The sequence below is a fragment of the Mustela nigripes genome, chromosome 2 (assembly GCF_022355385.1).
Source record: "Mustela nigripes isolate SB6536 chromosome 2, MUSNIG.SB6536, whole genome shotgun sequence".
In the NCBI taxonomy this organism is placed as follows: Eukaryota; Metazoa; Chordata; class Mammalia; order Carnivora; family Mustelidae; genus Mustela; species Mustela nigripes.
In genome coordinates this window covers 217,753,774-217,772,093 of record NC_081558.1, presented here as the reverse complement: position 1 = coordinate 217,772,093, position 18,320 = coordinate 217,753,774, and the positions used below count along the sequence as shown (strand labels likewise).

At 47.7% G+C, this 18,320-nt stretch overlaps 2 protein-coding genes across 2 annotated transcripts in view; both read left to right on the top strand.

Moving 5' to 3' along the window:
- TSPEAR (thrombospondin type laminin G domain and EAR repeats) overlaps positions 1-18,320 on the top strand; it is a 239,321-nt gene that overhangs the window by 104,145 nt on the left and 116,856 nt on the right. The window lies entirely within an intron of this gene.
- On the top strand, positions 13,079-13,825 carry LOC132012464 (keratin-associated protein 10-12-like). Its single transcript, XM_059392495.1, has one exon. The coding sequence runs from the start codon at positions 13,079-13,081 to the stop codon at positions 13,823-13,825; it is 747 nt and encodes a 248-aa protein (XP_059248478.1).

The following is an 18,320-nucleotide window of genomic DNA, read 5'->3' as shown; positions in this document are numbered from 1 at the left end:
TTTTTAATTTCCTGGTTAACTTGTTCATTCTTTAGTAGGATGTTCTTTAACTTCCATGTATTTGTGATCTTTCCAAATTTTTTCTTGTGTTTGGCTTCAAGTTTCATAGTGTTGCAGTCTGATAATATGCATGGTATGATCTCAGTCTTTTGGTACCAGTTGAGACCTGAGTTGTGACCCAGTGTGTGATCAATTCTGGAGAATGTTCCATGTGTGCTCAAGAAGAGTGTGTATTCTGCTGCTTTAGGATGGAATGCTCTGAGTATATCATTAAGTCCATCTGGTCCAGTGTATTGTTCAAAGCCCTTGTTTCCATGATCTTCTGCTTAGATGATGTGCCCGTTGCTGTGAGTGAGATGTTAGAGTCTCCTACTATTACTGTATTATTATCAATGAGTTTCTTTCTTTCTCTCTCTCTTTTTTTTAAAGATTTTATTTTTATTTATTTGAGAGAGAGACAGTGAGAGAGAGCATGAGTGAGGAGGTCAGAGGGAGAAGCAGACTCCCCATGGAGCTGGGATCCCGATGCGGGACTCGATCCCGGGACTCCAGGATCATGATCTGAGCCAAAGGCCGTCATCCAACCAACTGAGCCACCCAGACATCCCTATCAATGAGTTTCTTTATGCTAATAATTATTATTATTTTTGTACATCACTTTTTAAAATTAACACATAATGTATTATTTGCCCCAGGGATACAGGTGTGTGAATCGCCAGGTTTACACACTTCACAGCACTCATCATAGCACACACCCTCCCCAATGTCTGTAACCCAACCACCCTCTTCATACTCCCCCTGTCACCAGCAAGCCTCAGTTTGCTTTGTGAGATTAAGGGTCTCTTATGGTTTGTCTCCCTCCCAATCCCATCTTATTTAATTTTCTCCTTCCCTACCACCCAAACCCCACACTTTGCCTCTCAAATTCCTCATATCAGGAGATTATATGATAATTGTCTTTCTCTGATTGACTTATTTCACTCAGCATAATACCCTCTAGTTCCATCCACGTCATTGCAAATGGTGAGGTTTCATTTCTTTTGATGGCTGCATAGTATTCCATTGTGTATATATACCACATCTTCTTTATCCACTCATCTGTTGATGGGCATCTCGGTTCTTTCCAGAGTTTGGCTATTGTGGACATTGCTGCTATAAACATTCGGGTGCATGTGCGCCTTCGGATCACTACATTTGTATCTTAGGGTAAATACCCGGTAGTGCAATTGCTGGGTCGTAGGGTAGCTCTATTCTCAACTTTTTGAGGAACCTCCAGGTTTTCCAGGAAAACCTGTTGTTTTCCAGAGAGGTTGCACCAGCTTGCATTCCCACCAGCAGTGTAGGAGGGCTCCCCTTTCTCCGCATCCTCGCAAGCATCTGTCATTTCCTGACTTGTTAACTTTAGCCATTCTGACTGGTGTGAGGTGATATCTCATTGTGGTTTTGATTTGTATTTCCCTGATGCCGAGTGATATGGAGCACTTTTTCATGTGTCTGTTGGCCATTTGTATGTCTTCTTTGCAGAAATGTCTGTTCATGTCTTCTGCCCATTGCTTGATCGGATTCTTTGTTCTTTAGGTGTTGGATGTGATAAGTTCTTTATAGATTTTGGATACTAGCCCTTTATCTGATATGTTATTTGCAAATATTTTCTCCCATTCTGTCAGTTGTCTTTTGGTTTTGTTGACTGTTTCCTTTTCTGTGCAAAAGCTTTTGATCTTGATGAAGTTACAATAGTTCATTTTTGCCCTTGCTTCCCTTGCCTTTGGTGATGTTTCTAGGAAGAAACTGCTGCAGCTGAGGTCAAAGAGGTTTCTGCCTGTGTTTGCCTCAAGGATTTTGATGGATTCCCTTATCCCATTAAGGTCTTTCATCCATTTTGACTCTATTTTTGTGTGTGGTGTAAGGAAATGGTCCAGTTTCACTTTTCTGCATGTGGTTGTCCAATTTTCTCAACACCATTTATTGAAGAGACTGTCTTTTTCCTATTGGACCTTCTCTCCTGCTTTGTCAAAGATTAGTTGACCATGAGTTGAGGGTCAATTTCTGGGCTCTCTGTTCCATTGGTCTATGTGTCTGTTTTTGTGCCAGTACCATACTGTCTTGATGATTTCAGCTTTGTAATAGAGCTTAAAGTTTGGAACTGTGATGCCACCGACTTTGGCTTTCTTTTTCAACATTCCTCTGGCTATTCGAGGTCTTTTCTGGTTCCATATAAATTTTAGGATTATTTGTTCAATTTATTAAAAAAAAAGATGGTATTTGGGTAGGGATTGCATTAAACATGTAGATTACTTTAGGTAGCATGGGCATTTTCACAATATTTGTTCTTCCAATCCATGAGCATGGACTATTTTCCCATTTCTTTGTGTCTTTCTCATTTTCTTTCATGAGTACTTTATAGTTTTCTGGATACAGATTCTTTGCCTCATTGGTTAGGTTTATTCTTGGGTATCTCATGGTTTTGGGTACAATTGTAAATGCAATTGACTTCTTAATTTCTCTTTCTTCTGCCTTGTTGTTGGTGTAGAGAAATGCAACTGATTTCTGTGCATTGATTTTATATCCTGACACTTTACTGAATTTCTGTACAAGTTCTATCAGTTTTGGAGTGGAGTCTTTTGGCTTTTCCACATAATGTATTATATCATCTGCAAAGAGTGATTGTTTGACTTCTTCTTTGCTGATTTGGATGCCTTTAATTTCTTTTGTTGTCTGATTGCTGAGGCTAGGACTTCTAGTACTGTGTTTAACAGCAGTAGTCATAATGGACATCCCTGCGGTGTTCCTGACCTTAGTGGAAAAGCTCTCAGGTTTTCTCCATTGAGAATAATATTCGCTGTGGGTTTTTCATAGATGGCTTTGATGATATTGAAGTATGCACCCTATCCCTACACTTTGAGGAATTTTGATCAAGAAAGGGTGCTGTACTTTGTCAAATGCTTTTTCAGCATCTATTGAGAGTATTATATGGTTCTTATTCTTTCTTTTATTAATGTCTTGTATCACATTGATTGATTTGAGGTTGTTGAACCAACTTGCACTCCTGGAATAAATTCCACTTGGTCGTGGTGAATAATCCTTTTAATGTGCTGTTGGATCCTATTGGCTAGTATTTTGGTGAGAATTTTCTCATCCGTGTTCATCAAGGATATTGGTCTGCAATTCTCTCTTTTGATGGTGTCTTTGTCTGGTTTAGGGATCAAGGTAATGCCGGCCTCATAAAATGAGTTTGGAAGTTTTCCTTCCACTTCTATTTTTTGGAACAGTTTCAGGAGAATAGATATTAATTCTTCTTTAAATGTTTGGTAGAATTACCCTGGGAAGCTGTCTGGCCCTGGGCTCTTGTTTGTTGGGAGATTTTTGATGATTACTTCAATCTCCTTACTGGTTATGGGTCTGTTTAGGTCTTCTATTTCTTCTTGGTTCAGTTGTGGTAGTTTATATGTCTCTAGGAATACATCCATTTCTTCCAGATTGTCAAATTTGCTGGCATATAGTTGCTCATAATATGTTCTTATAATTGTTTGTATTACTTTGGTGTTGGTTGTGATCTCTCCTCTTTAATTCATGATTTTATTTATTCGGGTCCTTTCTCTTTTCTTTTTGATAAGTCTAGCCAGGGTTCATCAGTCTTATTAATTCTTTCAGAGAACCAGCTCCTAGTTTCATTGATTTGTTCTACTGTTTTATTGGTTTCTATTTCATTGATTTCTGCTCTGATCTTTATTATTTCTCTTCTCCTGCTGGGTTTAGGCTTTATTTGCTTTCTCCAGCTCCTTTAGATGTAGGGTTAAATTGTATATTTGAGACCTTTCTTGTTTCTTGAGAAAGGCTTGTATCGCTATATACTTTCCTCTCAGGATTGCCTTTGCTGTGTCTCCCAGATTTTGAACAGTTGTCATTTTTTAACAGTTTTCATTTTCATTTGTTTCCATACATTTTTTAAATTCTTCTTTAATTTCCTGGATGACCCGTTCATTCTTTAGTAGGATGCTCTTTAGTCTCCGTTCTTTCCAACTTTCCTCTTGTGATTGAGTTCTAGCTTCAGAGCACTGTGGTCTGAAAATATGCAGGGAACGATCCCAATCTTTTGGTACCGGTTGAGACCTGATTTGTGACCCAGGATGTGATCTATTCTGGAGAATGTTCCATGTGCACTAGAGAAAAATGTGTGTTCTCTTGTTTTGGGTTGGAATGTTCTGAGTATATCTGTGATATCCATCTGGTCCAGTGTGTCATTTAAGGCCTTTATTTCCTTATTGATCTGCTTGGATGATCTGTCCATTTCAGTGAGGGGAGTGTTAAAGTCCCCTACTATTATTGTATTATTGTCAATGTGTTTCTTTGATTTTGTTATTAATTTGTTTATATGGTTGGCTGCTCCCATGTTAGGGGCATAGATATTTCAAATTCTTAGATCTTCTTGTTGGAAAGACCCTTTGAGTATGATATAGTGTCCTTCCTCATCTCTTATCATAGTATTTGGCTTAAAATCTAGTATATCTAATATAAGGATTGCCACTGCAGCTTTCTTTTGATGTCCATTAGCCTGGTAAATTGTTTTCCACCCCCTCAGTTTAAATCTGGAGGTGTCTTTGGGTCCAAAATGAGTTTCTTATAGACAGCATATAGATGGGTTTTGTTTTTTAATCCATTCTGATACCCTGTGTCTTTTGATTGGGGCATTTAGCCCATTTGCATTCAGGGTAACTATCGAGAGATATGAATTTAGTGCCATTGTATTGCCTGTAAGATGACTGTTATTGTATATTGTCTCTGTTCCTTTCTGGGCTACGACTTTTAGGCTCTCTGCTTAGAGGACCCCTTTTGATATTTCCTGTATGAGCTGGTTCAGTGTTTACAAATTCTTTTAGCTTTTGTTTGTCCTGGAAGCTTTTTATCTCTTGTTCTATTTTCAATGACAGCCTAGCTGGATATAGTATTCTTGGCTGCATGTTTTCTCATTTAGTGCTCTGGATATATCATGCCAGTTCTTTCTGGCCTGCCAGGTCTCTGTGGATAAGTCTGCTGCCAGTCTAATATTGTTACCATTGTATGTTACAGACTTCTTGTCCCGGGCTGCTTTTGGGATTTTCTCTTTGCCCCTAAGACTAGTAAGTTTTACTATTAGATGACGGGTATGGACCTATTTTTATTGATTTTAAGGGGGGTTCTCTGTGCCTCGTGGATTTTGATGCTCGTTCCCTTTGCCATATTAGGGTAATTCTCTGCTAAAATTCACTCCAATATACCTTCTGCCCCTTCTCTCTTTCTTCTTGTTCTGGAATCCCAGTTATTCTAATGTTGTTTCATCTTATGGTATCACTTATCTCTCAAATTCTCCCCTCGTGGTCCAGTAGTTGTTTGTCTCTCTTTTGCTCAGCTGCTTCATTCTCTGTCATTTGGTCTTCTATATCACTAATTCTCTCTTCTGCCTCATTTATCCTAGCTTTAAGAGACTCCATTTTTTATTGTACCTCATTAATAGCTTTTTAAAACTTCAACTTGGTTAGATTTTAGTTCTTTTATTTCTCCAGTAAGGGTTTTTATTTCTGCAGACAGGGTTTCTCTAATATCTTCCATGCCTTTTTTGAGACCAGCTAGCACCTTGAGAATTGTAATTCTGAACTCTAGATCTGACATATTACCAATGTCTTTATTGATTAGGTCCCTAGCCTTGGTGAGTTTTTCTGCCTTATCCTTTTATCCAGGTAAGAATATATGAATGAGAGAATAAAATACTAAAAGGATGGCAAAGACCCCAGAAAAATGTATGCTAACCAAATCAGCAGAGACCTCAAATTAGGGGGAGAAATAAGGGGGTAAAAAGAAATTTAAAAAATTAAAATATACATATAAAAAATTAAAAATATATATATATATGGCTGGTGAATAGAACAGAGCCACCCACTTGATTTGGGGTGTATTTTGGCTTCTTAGAAGAAACTACCTCCCAAAATGTTAAAGAAAGAAAAAATTATTTATATACAAAAATAAGGGTAAGCATGATGAAGGGACAGAATATGATTGTAAAGATGAAAATTTTTAAAAATTCTAAAAACGGAATTGATAAGATAAGTTGGTTGGAAAAAAAAAAAGAAAAAAAAGTGGATAGAATTTGCTCAGGCTGCAGACTAGAACAAAACCTTGTGCTAGATTTAGGGTATATTTTGATCTATTAGAAGAATTTGTATCCCAACATTTTTTAGAAAAAAAACAACACTCTATGTATAGAAAAAATAAAGTTAGATACAATGAAGGATAAAATATGAATATAATAATGAAGATTTTAAAAGATATTTTTAGAAAGGTACTGTTAAGATAAACTAGTTTAAAAATGTTAAAAGGGAAAAGAGGAAAAGTTTAAAAAATTAGAATAAGAAAAATTTTTTAAAAAGTTAATTAACTTTGTAAGACTAAAGAGTCATGAGGGAAAGCCATGAATCCCATGCTTTGCTTTCCCCTAGCTCTGGAATTCTGCTGTTCTCCTTGATTAGTGAGCTTGGTCTTGACTGGATGTTCTTGTTGATCTTCTGGGGGAAGGGCCCGTTGCAGTGATTCTCAAATATCTTTGCCCAAAGTGGAATTGCACCACCCTTGCCAGGGGCTGGGCTGAGTAATCTGCTTGGGTCCACTTTCAGGAGCTTTTGTTCCCTGAGCGCTTTCTGTAGAGCTCTGGAGGGCGGGAATGAAAATGGCGGCCTCCCAATCTCCAGCCAGGAGGAGCTGAGAGCTCGGAGCCCCACTCCTCAGTGTGCCCTTGGAGAAAAGCAGTCAGTCCTTCCCATCTCCTTGGTCTCCTGCCGCGCTCCAAGCTCACCCACCTGTGACCAAGCCTTTCTGTCTCTGGTGCGTGGCCCCGTTTGGAGTCTCCAATCCCAGCAGATCACTGCTGTGCTCCTCTTCCGGCAGAGGAAAGTGGATCTCCCTGGATTTGCCATTGTGGGATCCCTGCTCCAAGAGCAGTGGACTGACTGTGCCGCAGATCACAGTTTAAGGTAACCCCGAGCTGAGAGCTCACTCCTTGGCTCTGTCTCTGTAGCTGGCTTCCCCGCTGATACCTGCAGGCTCTGCTATACTCAGACACCCCCGATCCCTCAGTGACCCCGTGGGACCTGAGATCACACTGTCTCTGTGAGGGCTACCCCACTTAGCCTCTGAAACGATGTCCTTCAGTGCAGCAGGCTTCTAAAAGTTCGGATTTTTTGCTCCGTGGCTCTACCACTTGCCAGGAGCCAGCCCCTCCCCCCGCAGTCTATCTTCCAGTCACTTCGGATTCACTTCCCTGCAGGTCCTATCTTTCAGAAAGTGGTCACTTTTCTGTTCCTGGAATTGCTGCTCTTCTTCTCTTCTATCTCCTGTTGGGTTTGTGGGTGTTCGTAATGGTTTGGTAACTGTCTAGCTGGACTCCTGTGACCTGATGTCTTCTCAGTCTCCTACTCCTCTGCCATCTTGACTGGTCTCTCCTATGTGTATTATTAATTGTTGGTTATATTTGGAAGCTCCCAATTTAGGGGGATAAAATTTACATTTGCTAGATCTTCTTGATGGACCATCCCCTTTCTTATGACAGTGTCCATCTCCTGTTGCAGTCTTTGTTTTAAAGCCTATCTTGTCCCACCTAAGTACTGATACTCCACTTTCTTTCGATGTCCATTTGCATGATGGATGTTTCTCCATCCCTTCACTTTCTGCAGGTGTTTTTATGTCTACAGTGGATCTCTTGTAGGCAGCACTCAGTGATTTTCTAACAACTTTGTTGAGCTGTAATTAACATACCACACAATTCCCTATTTGAAGTGTGCAATTAAGTGATGTTTGGTGTATCCAGCTTCTGTGCAGCCCTCTTTGTGGGGAGTTTGCAATTTGCCATCACTTTGGGCTAGAGCCCTGCACGCTTCAGCTATCCCACCCCTACCAGCAACAACTAGTTTACTTCCTGTCCTATTTGTTTGCCTACTCTGGACATTTAATATAAATGGAATACATTCACAAATATATGGTCTTGCTCCTGGTTTCTTTTGTGTAATGTGTCTTCAAGGATCATCTGTGTGAAAGTGCTCATCAGCACTTCACTCCTTTCCATGGTTAAATAATGTTCAACTGTACGGACATACCACAGTTTGTTCATCCATTCATCAGCTGATGGATGTGTGGGTCATTTCTACCCTTTGGGTACAGTGAATAGTGCTGCTATAAACATTCATGTGCACAATTTGGTATGGACATATATTTTTTTAATTCTCTTGGGTATATACTTGGGTTTGGAATTTGTTCTTATTCAAGATTGCTTTGGTTTATTCTGCATCCCTTATAATTCCATATGAATTTTATCATCAGTTTGTCAACTTGAACTAAGAAGTCAGCTTGGATTCTGATAGGGATTACATAAATACACAAATGGGAGAATACTGCCATACTCACATTATCCGCTCTTCTCATCCTGGAACAGGGATGTTTTCCCACAGATTTAGAGTTTCTTTAACAAAATAAAAATGATGTTCTATGGCTTTCAGAGCACTTGTTTTGCAGTTATCTTGTTCCTAAGTATTTATTCATTTTATCTAATTTATATTAGTTATTGGCATACAGTTGTTCATAGTAATTCTCTGTAATTCTTTTTATTTCTGTAAGGCTGACAGCAGTGACCCCTTCATTTCTGATTCTAATCATTTGAGTTCTCTCCCTCTCTTCTCTTTTTTATGATCAGTATAGCTAAAGTGTTGTCAATTTTTCAATCTTTTCAAAGAGACTGTTTTATTGATTTTTCTTTATTATTTTTCTATTCTCTATTTCACTTATTTATGTCCTACTCTTATTATTTCCTTCCTTCTGCTTGTCTGCTGTATCGTAAAGTGGAAGTTTATGTTATTTATTTAAGACCTTTCTCCTTTCTTAATATATGTACTTATTAGTGATAAATCTTTCTTAATATATGTACTTATTAGCTATAAATCTCTAAGAAGGGCTTTAATTGCCTCCTCTAAGTTCTGGTATTTTGTTCTTAAAAGTATCTTATGATCCTCCTTTTGATTCTTCTTTGACCTTTTAGTTATTCAGGAGTGCGCTGTTTAATTTATGAATCCCCCCAATTTTTTTTTCTGTTACTAAATTCTAATTTCACTCCACTGTGTTCTATCCATTTTAATGTATTGGGGTTTGTTTTATACATAACCCATGTTCTATCCTCGAGGATGTGCCATGTGCATTTCTGAAGAAGGCTATTCTGCTGTTGTTGGCCGAGGAGTCTGACCGATCTGTTAGGTCTTGCCGGTTTATTGTGCTGTTCTCTGTGTCCTTCCTGATCTTCTCTTCGGTTGTTCTGTCCATCGTTGAAACTGGGATAGTGAGGTCTTTAACTAATATTGTTGTCTATTTTTTTCCTTTATGTCTGTCAGCTTTTGCTTTGTGTATTTCAGTGTTGTTATTATTTGCATATATATTTACAGTTATTATATATTCTCCATCGATTGACCTTTTTATCATTAAAAATGTCTTTTTGTCTAGTAACAATTTTTGTTTTACATCCACTTTATCTGATGTTAGTAAAACATGAATATTTTCTTACGGCTGCTGTTTCCATGATATATCTTTTTCTATCCTTTTGCTTTCAATCTAGCTGTATCTTTTACTCTTAAGTGTGTCTCCTGTAACAGGTGTATGGTTTAATCTCAATTTTATCCTGTCTAACAATCTTCCCTTTGATTGTATGAGTTTATTCACAATTAATGTTATTATTGATATATAATTGATCCTCATTATTCATGGATTTTTGCAATTGCAACTTCACCTACTCACTAACATTGATTTGTAACCTCAAAGTCAATACTCATGGTGCCTTCACAGTCATTTATGGACATGCACAAGTCAGCAAAACATTGGGTATCCCCACATGCATGTTTCTAGCTGAGGTCAAACAACTTCACCTCTTGCTTCAGCTCATGCTGTGAACAAGTATCCTGTGCTGTCTATTTAAGCCAAATTCTTCAGGCTCTTGTGCTTCTTTTTGGTGATGTCACAGTTTGAAATGGCCTCCTAAGTACAAGAAGGCTGTGATGTGTCTCAGAGGGAAAATGCTTGTGTTAGATAAGCTTCTTTCAGGGATGAGCTATATTGCTATTGGGAGTGACTTCAGTGTTAAAGAGTCAGCAACAAATAATAAGTATTCATTGTGAAATGATAATGTATATTCACACACACACACACACACATAATAAAATATAAATGTCTCTGTCCCTTGTTCTTGCTAATATTTGGTCTTTGACCCCAGTTTCTGACACTGAGCTCCTAAGTCCCTTGGAATTTCCTGGGTGGTTGGAATGATTTTTGTTATAATGAAGTGATTCTTAGTTGGCTTCAGGATGGGGCTACTCACTGGAAAGATCAAGCTTTGATTAGAAGCTTGGTGCTTTCAGCCCCATCCCCAACCTCAGGAAAGAGGAGAGGAACTAGAAATTGAGTTAATAATCAATCATGTGTGCATGATGAAGCCTCCATAAAAATCCCAAATGTATGGAATTCTGAGAACTTCCAGTTTTTGGAATGTGTCCACGTGCCAGGAGGGTGGCACAGCCCAGTTCCACAGGGAGAGACACTCCTTCACTCAGGACCCCTGCAGACCTCGCCCTCTATGTCTCTGTCCTAAAAATATCCCTTGCAATAAGTCAGCAGTAGGAAGTCAGTTCTTTTCCAGGTTTTTGTGAGCTCCTCTAGCAAAGTGTTGAATCCAAGGAGGAGATCATTGGAACCTCTTCCTTGTAGTCTAATCACAGGTTATGGGCATCTACTGTTGGCATCTGAAGGGGGGGTAGTCTCATGAGTCTGAGCTCTTAACCTGGGGTTCTGCACCAGTGTCAGAATGGAACTGAACTATGGGACACCCAGAAGGTGTGTAGAGAGCTGGTCCATGGGAAAAACCCACACACCTGGTGTCAGAAGCATTACTTGTGAATGAAGGATGATGCTGCATTTTTCCCAGGCACACACATTGATCAGTGGACGTAAATGGGACCAGGGCCCACAGGAAGCTAACTCTAGTTCCCCTAGGAGTGATGCTTAATATTTGCTAACCCAGCATGTGCAGTGATTTTCCATAACACGTCGCCGTCAGTGGTGTGAATGGGCTGTGGCTGGATCTTGCTGGCCACATCACTGTCTTGCTTCCTGTGTCTTGTGTCTCTTACGTGTGTGTTCCTCTCGTCCTTCTTTGGTGTGCTCTTTTGCGCTTAGCAAATCTTTTTGCAGGCAGTGTTTTTATTTCTTTAATGATTTTTCACTATTTTTTTTAGTTTTTCCTAGTTTTGCTCTGGGGCTTCCATATGTTTATTTTAACGTGGCAGAATCAGCTTCCGACTTACACTAAGTTAATTCCAGTGACGTAAAAACAGGCTCCTTTTTATACATCCCTTCTTGTCCCTTTGTGGTCTTGCTGTTATATACACTCTGCCTGTCCATGTTAAAAACCCCTCGATATATTGTTATAATTATTACCTAATATGCGTTTATGACTTCTAAGAAGCTGAGAGAAGACAGCAAAGCAAGGGTTGTATTTACGGCTTTGGTTCTCCTAGCCTTCTGATCATCTCTTGTTCCCTTGACATTTTCCTGTGACCCAAGGTGCCCTCTGTGGTCATTTCCTCCGCCCACTGCAGCTTTGCTCCCACCAGCCTCTTTTGTGTTGTCGAATACATCACCTCACACCCCAGACCCCGCAATGCAACCTGGGCGTCCTGCTGCAGGCAGCTGCTTTAGTCGGAACGGCAAACCACAGGAGACTCAGTAAAGGAGGAAAGCTTGGGGCCACCCGTCTGCTGTAATCACATGACCTCCTTGACTGGCGAGCTCCAAGCCCTCCTGCAGATCAGAATTCCCCACCCAAGGGACTCCCGACAGTGTGTCTTATAAGGGGGGACTGTCAGCATCAAATTCCCTCAGTTTTTATTTATCTGGGAATGTATCCGGACTCATTTGTAAACACAGCTTTGTTGGATAGAGGATTCTTGATTGACTTTTTCTTTCTTTCTTTCTTTTTTTTTTTTTTTTTTGTCTTGAGCACTCTCGTGGGTCTTTTGTATATATCTTACTTGGAGTTCATTGAGCTCTCCAGATCTATGGATTATAGTTTTTAGATAGATTTGGAAGGTTTTAAGCCATTATGTCTTTCAGAGAATAACATTGCTCCACTGAGGACTGATTATCATGTGGCCCCAGGGACAGCCCCCAGCCCCACTCCTCAGAGGTCAGGGACACTTTCAACCCTTCAGCCCACTGGCCCCCAACAAGCCCTGGATGGAGCCCCGCAGCTCAGAGCATCACCAAGGGTCCTGCCCTTGCCCCTTCAGAGACTTGGCAGAGGAGTGACCAAGTGTCCATGAGGACATGAGGGCCCATGCCAGAAGCTGTGTACCCACCTCAGTACACAGGTCTCAGTACTGCGGCATGAAACAGTGGAGCAAACCCATTGCCTGTTGTGGTCCTTCCTCCTGGGCTAGCCTGCACCCTTTGCCATGGCCCCTTCTGTGAGCCCATCTCTGTCCCCTGGACACTTTCCTCATACCTGCCCCAGGGCTCACTCCTGGGAGACATGCCCCATCAACACCCACTACAGCCGGCAGCACCAACCCACAAAGTGCCCCCTGGCCCACAGCCAGCCCAGCCGAGCATCTCTCCCTTTGCTCAAAGCCCAAACTCTAGGGCGCCCCGTCCTCATCTCGTCCCTTGGGGTAGAAGGGCAACCCCTTGTGGGATGGAGCACAGGCTGTCATCGTAAGGAAATCACCTGATTTCTTGGTCTCTACAAAAGCATCAAAGCATTTCTACTGACTTTCCTCTGGGGACAAACACAGGTCAGGATAGGCTGAACTACATTCAGGAGCCTCAGAGAGAACCAGCACCAGGAACACATCACAACACTAAACACCAACAAGGAAGGGAAGGCTTCACTAAGCCTACTGCTGGGACAACATACACATCACGGTGGGTATAAAAGCCAGCAGCCTGAGCACCTCCCACAGTCACACACTCACACTCACACACACTCACACTCACAACCTCCTCCAGCCCCACAGCCCCCACCATGGCCGCATCCACCCTGTCCGTCTGCTCCAGTGACCGGAGCTACGGCAGCCGCGTCTGCCTGCCCGGCTCCTGGGACACCTGCTCCGACTCCTGGCAGGTGGACGACTGCCCAGAGAGCTGCTGCGAGCCCCCCTGCTGTGCCCCCGCCTGCTGTGCCCCCACCTGCTGTGCCCCCTCCTGCCTGACCCTCATCTGCACCCCTGCGAGCTGCGGGTCCAGCCCCTGCCAACCAGCCTGCACCAGCTCCTGCCAGCCCTCCTGCTGCAGCTCCTCCCCCTGCCAGGAAGACTGCTGTGTGTCTGTCTGCTGCAAGCCCGTCTGCTGCACCCCTGTCTGCTGCCAGACCTCCCCCTGCTCAGGCTCTTCATGCTGCCAGCAGTCTAGCTGCCAGCCCTCCTGCTGCAGCTCCTCTCCCTGTCAGCCTGTCTGCTGCACCCCTGTCTGCTGCACCCCTGTCTGCTGCAAGCCCGTCTGCTGCACCCCGGTCTGCTCCGGGCCCTCCTCCTGCTGCCAGCCCAGCCCCTGCTCCTCGTCCTGCTGCGGACTGTCCTCGTGCGTGTCGCTGCTCTGCCGCCCCGTGTGCAGGCCCGCCTGCTGCGTGCCTGCCTCCTCCTGCTGTGCCCCTGCCTCCTCCTGCCAGCCCAGCTGCTGCCGCCGAGCCTCCTGCGTGTCCCTGCTCTGCCGCCCTGTGTGCTCCCGCCAGGCCTGCTGCGTGCCCGCCTCGGCCCAGAAGTCCTGCTGCTGACGGGGCCCGTCCTTCCACTGCTCCTGGGGCCAGCTCGCACTTCCACCTAAAATATTTGAAGCCTTGAGCCCCGGCCTGGGGTCTCCTGCCCCAGAACACCCACCTCAGCAAGCAAGGCTTCCCCTTACTGTCTAGCTGGCTCCCTGGGCATCTCCAAACTCCCTCCGGGCCGTGTCCCTCCCAGCCCCCTCCTCTTCATTCTGGTGGACTGAGGACACTTTGTCCTGCTCAATGTGAGCGACGTGTCTGTTGATCAATAAAGTCATTGTCGATCCTTCTCCAAAGACCCTGAATGCATATTTGGGCAAACCACAGGGAAGGGCCCTGACGCTGCACGGGGCGGGGCTGTGTCCAGGGCCACTGCACTGGGGCGGGGCTGGCCACCTGCACACCCTGCTTGGCCTTCTGCCGTGTTTGTCCCCTGCAGCCTCCAGCACAGAGAAGCCTGTCTACCTGGGGGCCCCTGGGTGCCCCTGGACACCTTTACCAGTGAGGGGCAGGGCGCCATCTGTCAAGCCCCTGAGCCTTATGTCTCAGGGCTGTGGAGCTTTACTAGGGACGAGGGAGAACCCGTTTCCTAACGCTTTGCCTGGAAGGCGCAGAGGCCGCTCCAGGACTGGCTTTGGGCAAGAGGGTGGCAGCCAGTTTCCAGAGACCCTCCGCAAGGGGCAGGGCTTCCCTCCACAGGAAGACCGCGAGTGTGTGCAGGGGTGACCCGAGCCTGTGTTGGGCAGGGCTCTCCAGAGATGCCGCCCATAGGATGTGTGCCTGTATGTGCAGAGACATGGATTTTGAGGAACTGGTTCGTGTGCTTGAGGAGGCTGGCACGTCCGAAGTCTCAGGCAGGCTTCCCGGGAGAGGACTGCTGCCGCTGGGGTCAGAAGACTGTGGGCTGGTGGCCTCTCTGCCTCCTGAGGGACCGCTTTGCTGCCTCGTCCTTCAGCTGATTGGGCGAGGCCCACCTGCCGAATGGCAGAGAGCCGCTTCTAGGCAGCTGATTTAAATGCCGATTTCACCTAAAAACTATCTTCACAGCCAAGTTTGTGTGTGTTTGGCCAAAAAACAGAGCACGATGGCCTGGCCAAGAGGACACATAAAGTTAACTATCCCAGGGACCAATGGCCAGGGGGAGAAGGGGTTGGGAATGGTGGGTCTCGTTTGGGCACTCCGCTCGGGAAATCGAGTACTGGAAGAAGCAGGGAGGAGGGGTTCCCGCCGGCCCCAGGTGTCTCCCCTGGACGGTGTAGGCCTTGTCTGGGCCATGGATGGCCCCAGTGAGGAAGGACCTTCTCCGGGAGGCCTCACACACCCACATTAGAAGGAAACCACGCTTCGCAGCATGTGTCAGAAGGACCAGGAGTCGATGGAGAGACCCGGGAGACCCCGTGCTGAGCACTGTGGCCAACAAGTCAGACAAGGTCCCCGCCCGCCAGAGGCCTACGTTGTAGCAGCGGCCGCAGGGCTGAGTGGCGACGGTCACAACAGGGGCCGGGCAGCAGGTGGACGGGACGGCGACCTCTTGCCACTGGGGAACAGGAGGCTTGGCTCAGCTGGAGGGTGAAACTCTTAGGGTCCGTGATCAAAGGAACGAGACTGATATAAAGCGAAAATCAAACAAAGCTTTATTTCACGCCAAGCATCAAAAAATCAAACTGACCGGTCAGGGCTGTCTCTTATGAAAAGGCGACCACGATGAACCCGCGATGATCCCGACAAGGCCGCTCCCAAGAAGGCCGCTCTGGACGAGGCTGCTCTGCAGAGGAGGCCGCTCCCCTGACAAGGCCGCTCCCAAGAAGAGGCCGCTCCCGACCGCGAAGAGGCGCCGACGACAGCGTGGATGACAAGGACAACTCCGACGGCACAGACTCTGCTCCCCACGACGTCACTCGACAAGGAGGCTCCCCAGAGGAGGCCGCTTCCCGGAGGAGGCCGCTCCCCACGACGAAGGGGTGAGGACGATGACCCCGGCAAGACTGCTCCCAACGAGGCTGCTCTGGACGAGGCCTCTTCCCAGAAGGAGGCCGCTGGATGATGCTGCTCCCGCAGGGCCATTCACCGAGGAGGCCTCTTCCCCGAAAGACGCAGCTCCAGGGAGTCTCCTCGCGGCGGGGCTGCGGCTCAGTGGTGACGAGGCTGCTGGTGTCGGGGTTGTAGGCTGTTCCCGGCGGCGCCGCTCCCAGGGGCCGTGGTTCCAGGTGGCGGGGCCGCTGGCGTCGGCCGTTGGGGTCTTGGGACCGCTGGTGTCGGGACCGCCGACGGCTTGGTGGTGGCGAGGCTGCTCCCCCGCGGCACCGCTGCCGAGGGCCACTGGCGTCTGCAGCGAGCGGCTGAGCCGTTCCACGACGTGGCCGGGTCCCTCAGGGGATCGCCCATAGTGTCCTTGCCTGTGGCTGCCGGGCCCTGCGCCTCGCTGCCCGCCAGCCCCTCGCAGCGCGCCAGCTTGCCCGTGAGCTCGCGGATGGCCTCGCTGCGCGTCCAGCGTCAACTTCTGCTGCACGACAGTCTCTGCAGCACCGCGGCCCGCAGCTCCTCCTCGGGGCTCAGCGCGCCGCCCTGCATGGGCATCGCGGGCAACGGGCAGCCGGGGCGCCCCGCCTCCCGGGGCAGCGCCCTGCACACGAAGCGGCTGCCGGGCGGCGGGGCGTCTTGGGCGCCGGCGGCCAGCAGCGCCAGCATCTCGTCGCCGCAGCTTGGCGGGCGGGCGCCGTCGGGGCGCGCGGTGGAGGCCCCTCCGCTGCGGGCCGAGGCCCGCAGCGCCGCTCGAGGGCAGCCTGAGCGCGGGAGCGAAGGAACCGCCTGCCTCCCGCAGCCCGCTGTCTCCGCCGCGGTACCGCTCTGACAAGAGCTCTTACAGCTCGACGGCTCTCCTGCTCCCGCCGACTCTCCGTCTCCTGCTTCTGCCCCCGACAGCCTCGCAGACCAACCTTTATGGGGGTGGTTGAGCCCCGGCCCTACACAGGTGGCCAGTTGAGTCCCAATTCACCCCCGCGGACACACGCGCCCCCACCGATTGGACTCTCCACCCGGCCTGCCCCGCCCCTACATCCGGGGTCCACAAGCAAGTTCCTCCGGACGGGGCAGGCCCTTACCAAACCCCAGGAAAAACTTTGGGCCGGGGAAAGTGTGCAGACGGCCGGTGATGCAGACGGGCGTCGGGCGGTCTCGGAGTCACAGCCTCGCGGAGCTGGGGTGTGGGGTCCCAGGCTCGCAGCGGGAAAGCCGACTTCAGGCGTGTCCGCCTTGAAGAGCCGGGTGGACACCACCGTGCGGTGTGGTCACGGGAGGTACCCGCTGGATTTGTTGTCCAGGAAGGTCCTTCTGGCCCTGCACCCCTGCGAGCGCAGGTCTCGGTGGGCAAGGACTGGCCGCTCTCGGGGGTAGGGGGAGGATGTGGTGTCCAGCAGGCTGACAAGACGCAGCACTGAGCAGAGCAGGTGGTGCAGGGGAGACTTGGGCGGCCGCCAAGGTTCTGGCTCAGGGCCCTGGTGCACGGCACAGCGGCTCCTTTAAACAAAAAGACCCTGGGTCAGACCTGGTTTGGGGGGACCATGGCCAGTACGTGGACATGTCAGGATGTGTGGCCCAGAGCGGCACGCACTGGGAGACTCAGTGATGTTTATGGGAGGGCGGCGCTGGCTGCCGTGGGGTCGCCTGCAGAGGGAGACACGATCCGTCCTGGAGTTTACACAGGAGACTGTCCAGATCCCCAAGTCTATACCGCGGTAACACGCAGATCTCTGAGAATTGTCTTGTACTGTCACGCTGCTTCCATGACAGCCAGAAGCCCCTCCCCACCCCCAGCGGGCACGATGCTCCGGTCGGAGCAAGAGAAAGACCCGCCCCGGCCACCTGCCTCTCCCAGGATGGCCATCTATGCCCTGGGACACCCCCGCCCCCGCCCAACAGTCGCCCAGCCCACGCCTTAGCCCAGGTGTGGGTGTGATGGGACAGCGACCGAAAGGCTGCTGGTAACACCGGGGTCCCGCCCCCTACCCCACTGCTCCTGCCGGCACAGGCCTTCCTACCGAGAGCCCTGAGTCCTTCCTGGCCCTTCCCAGGGCATCAACGTCTCTGACATAATCCACGGACCAGCACAGCCACAATCCGGCCACCAGGGTCCACCATGACCGTCTGCCACAGAGAGTCAGACACGCACTTGCCCTGGGCACCAGCAGGTGGAATGGCTTGTCCACAGCACGGCCCCTCACCAGGTTCCTGAGGGCGAGACCCTGGTCAGGTGGGCATCAAGGACCATCCCAGGCTGCTGACGCATCTAATTAAGCTTCCCTGTCCCGTGGGGACACCAACAAGGAAGGGGACATGTGAGTCTCCTGTGAGGACAACACCAGCCCAGGGGCGGATATAAAAGCCCTGGCATCCCAGGGCACCTCACACACACACACACACACACTCACTCTCACACTCATATCCACCTCCAGCCCCACCGCCCCACCATGGCCGCATCCGCCCTGTCCGTCTGCTCCAGCGACCGGAG

Bases quoted from the DNA above. Each gene is read 5' to 3' on its own strand.
- LOC132012464 (XM_059392495.1), top strand. From the start codon at position 13,079: ATGGCCGCATCCACCCTGTCCGTCTGCTCCAGTGACCGGAGCTACGGC.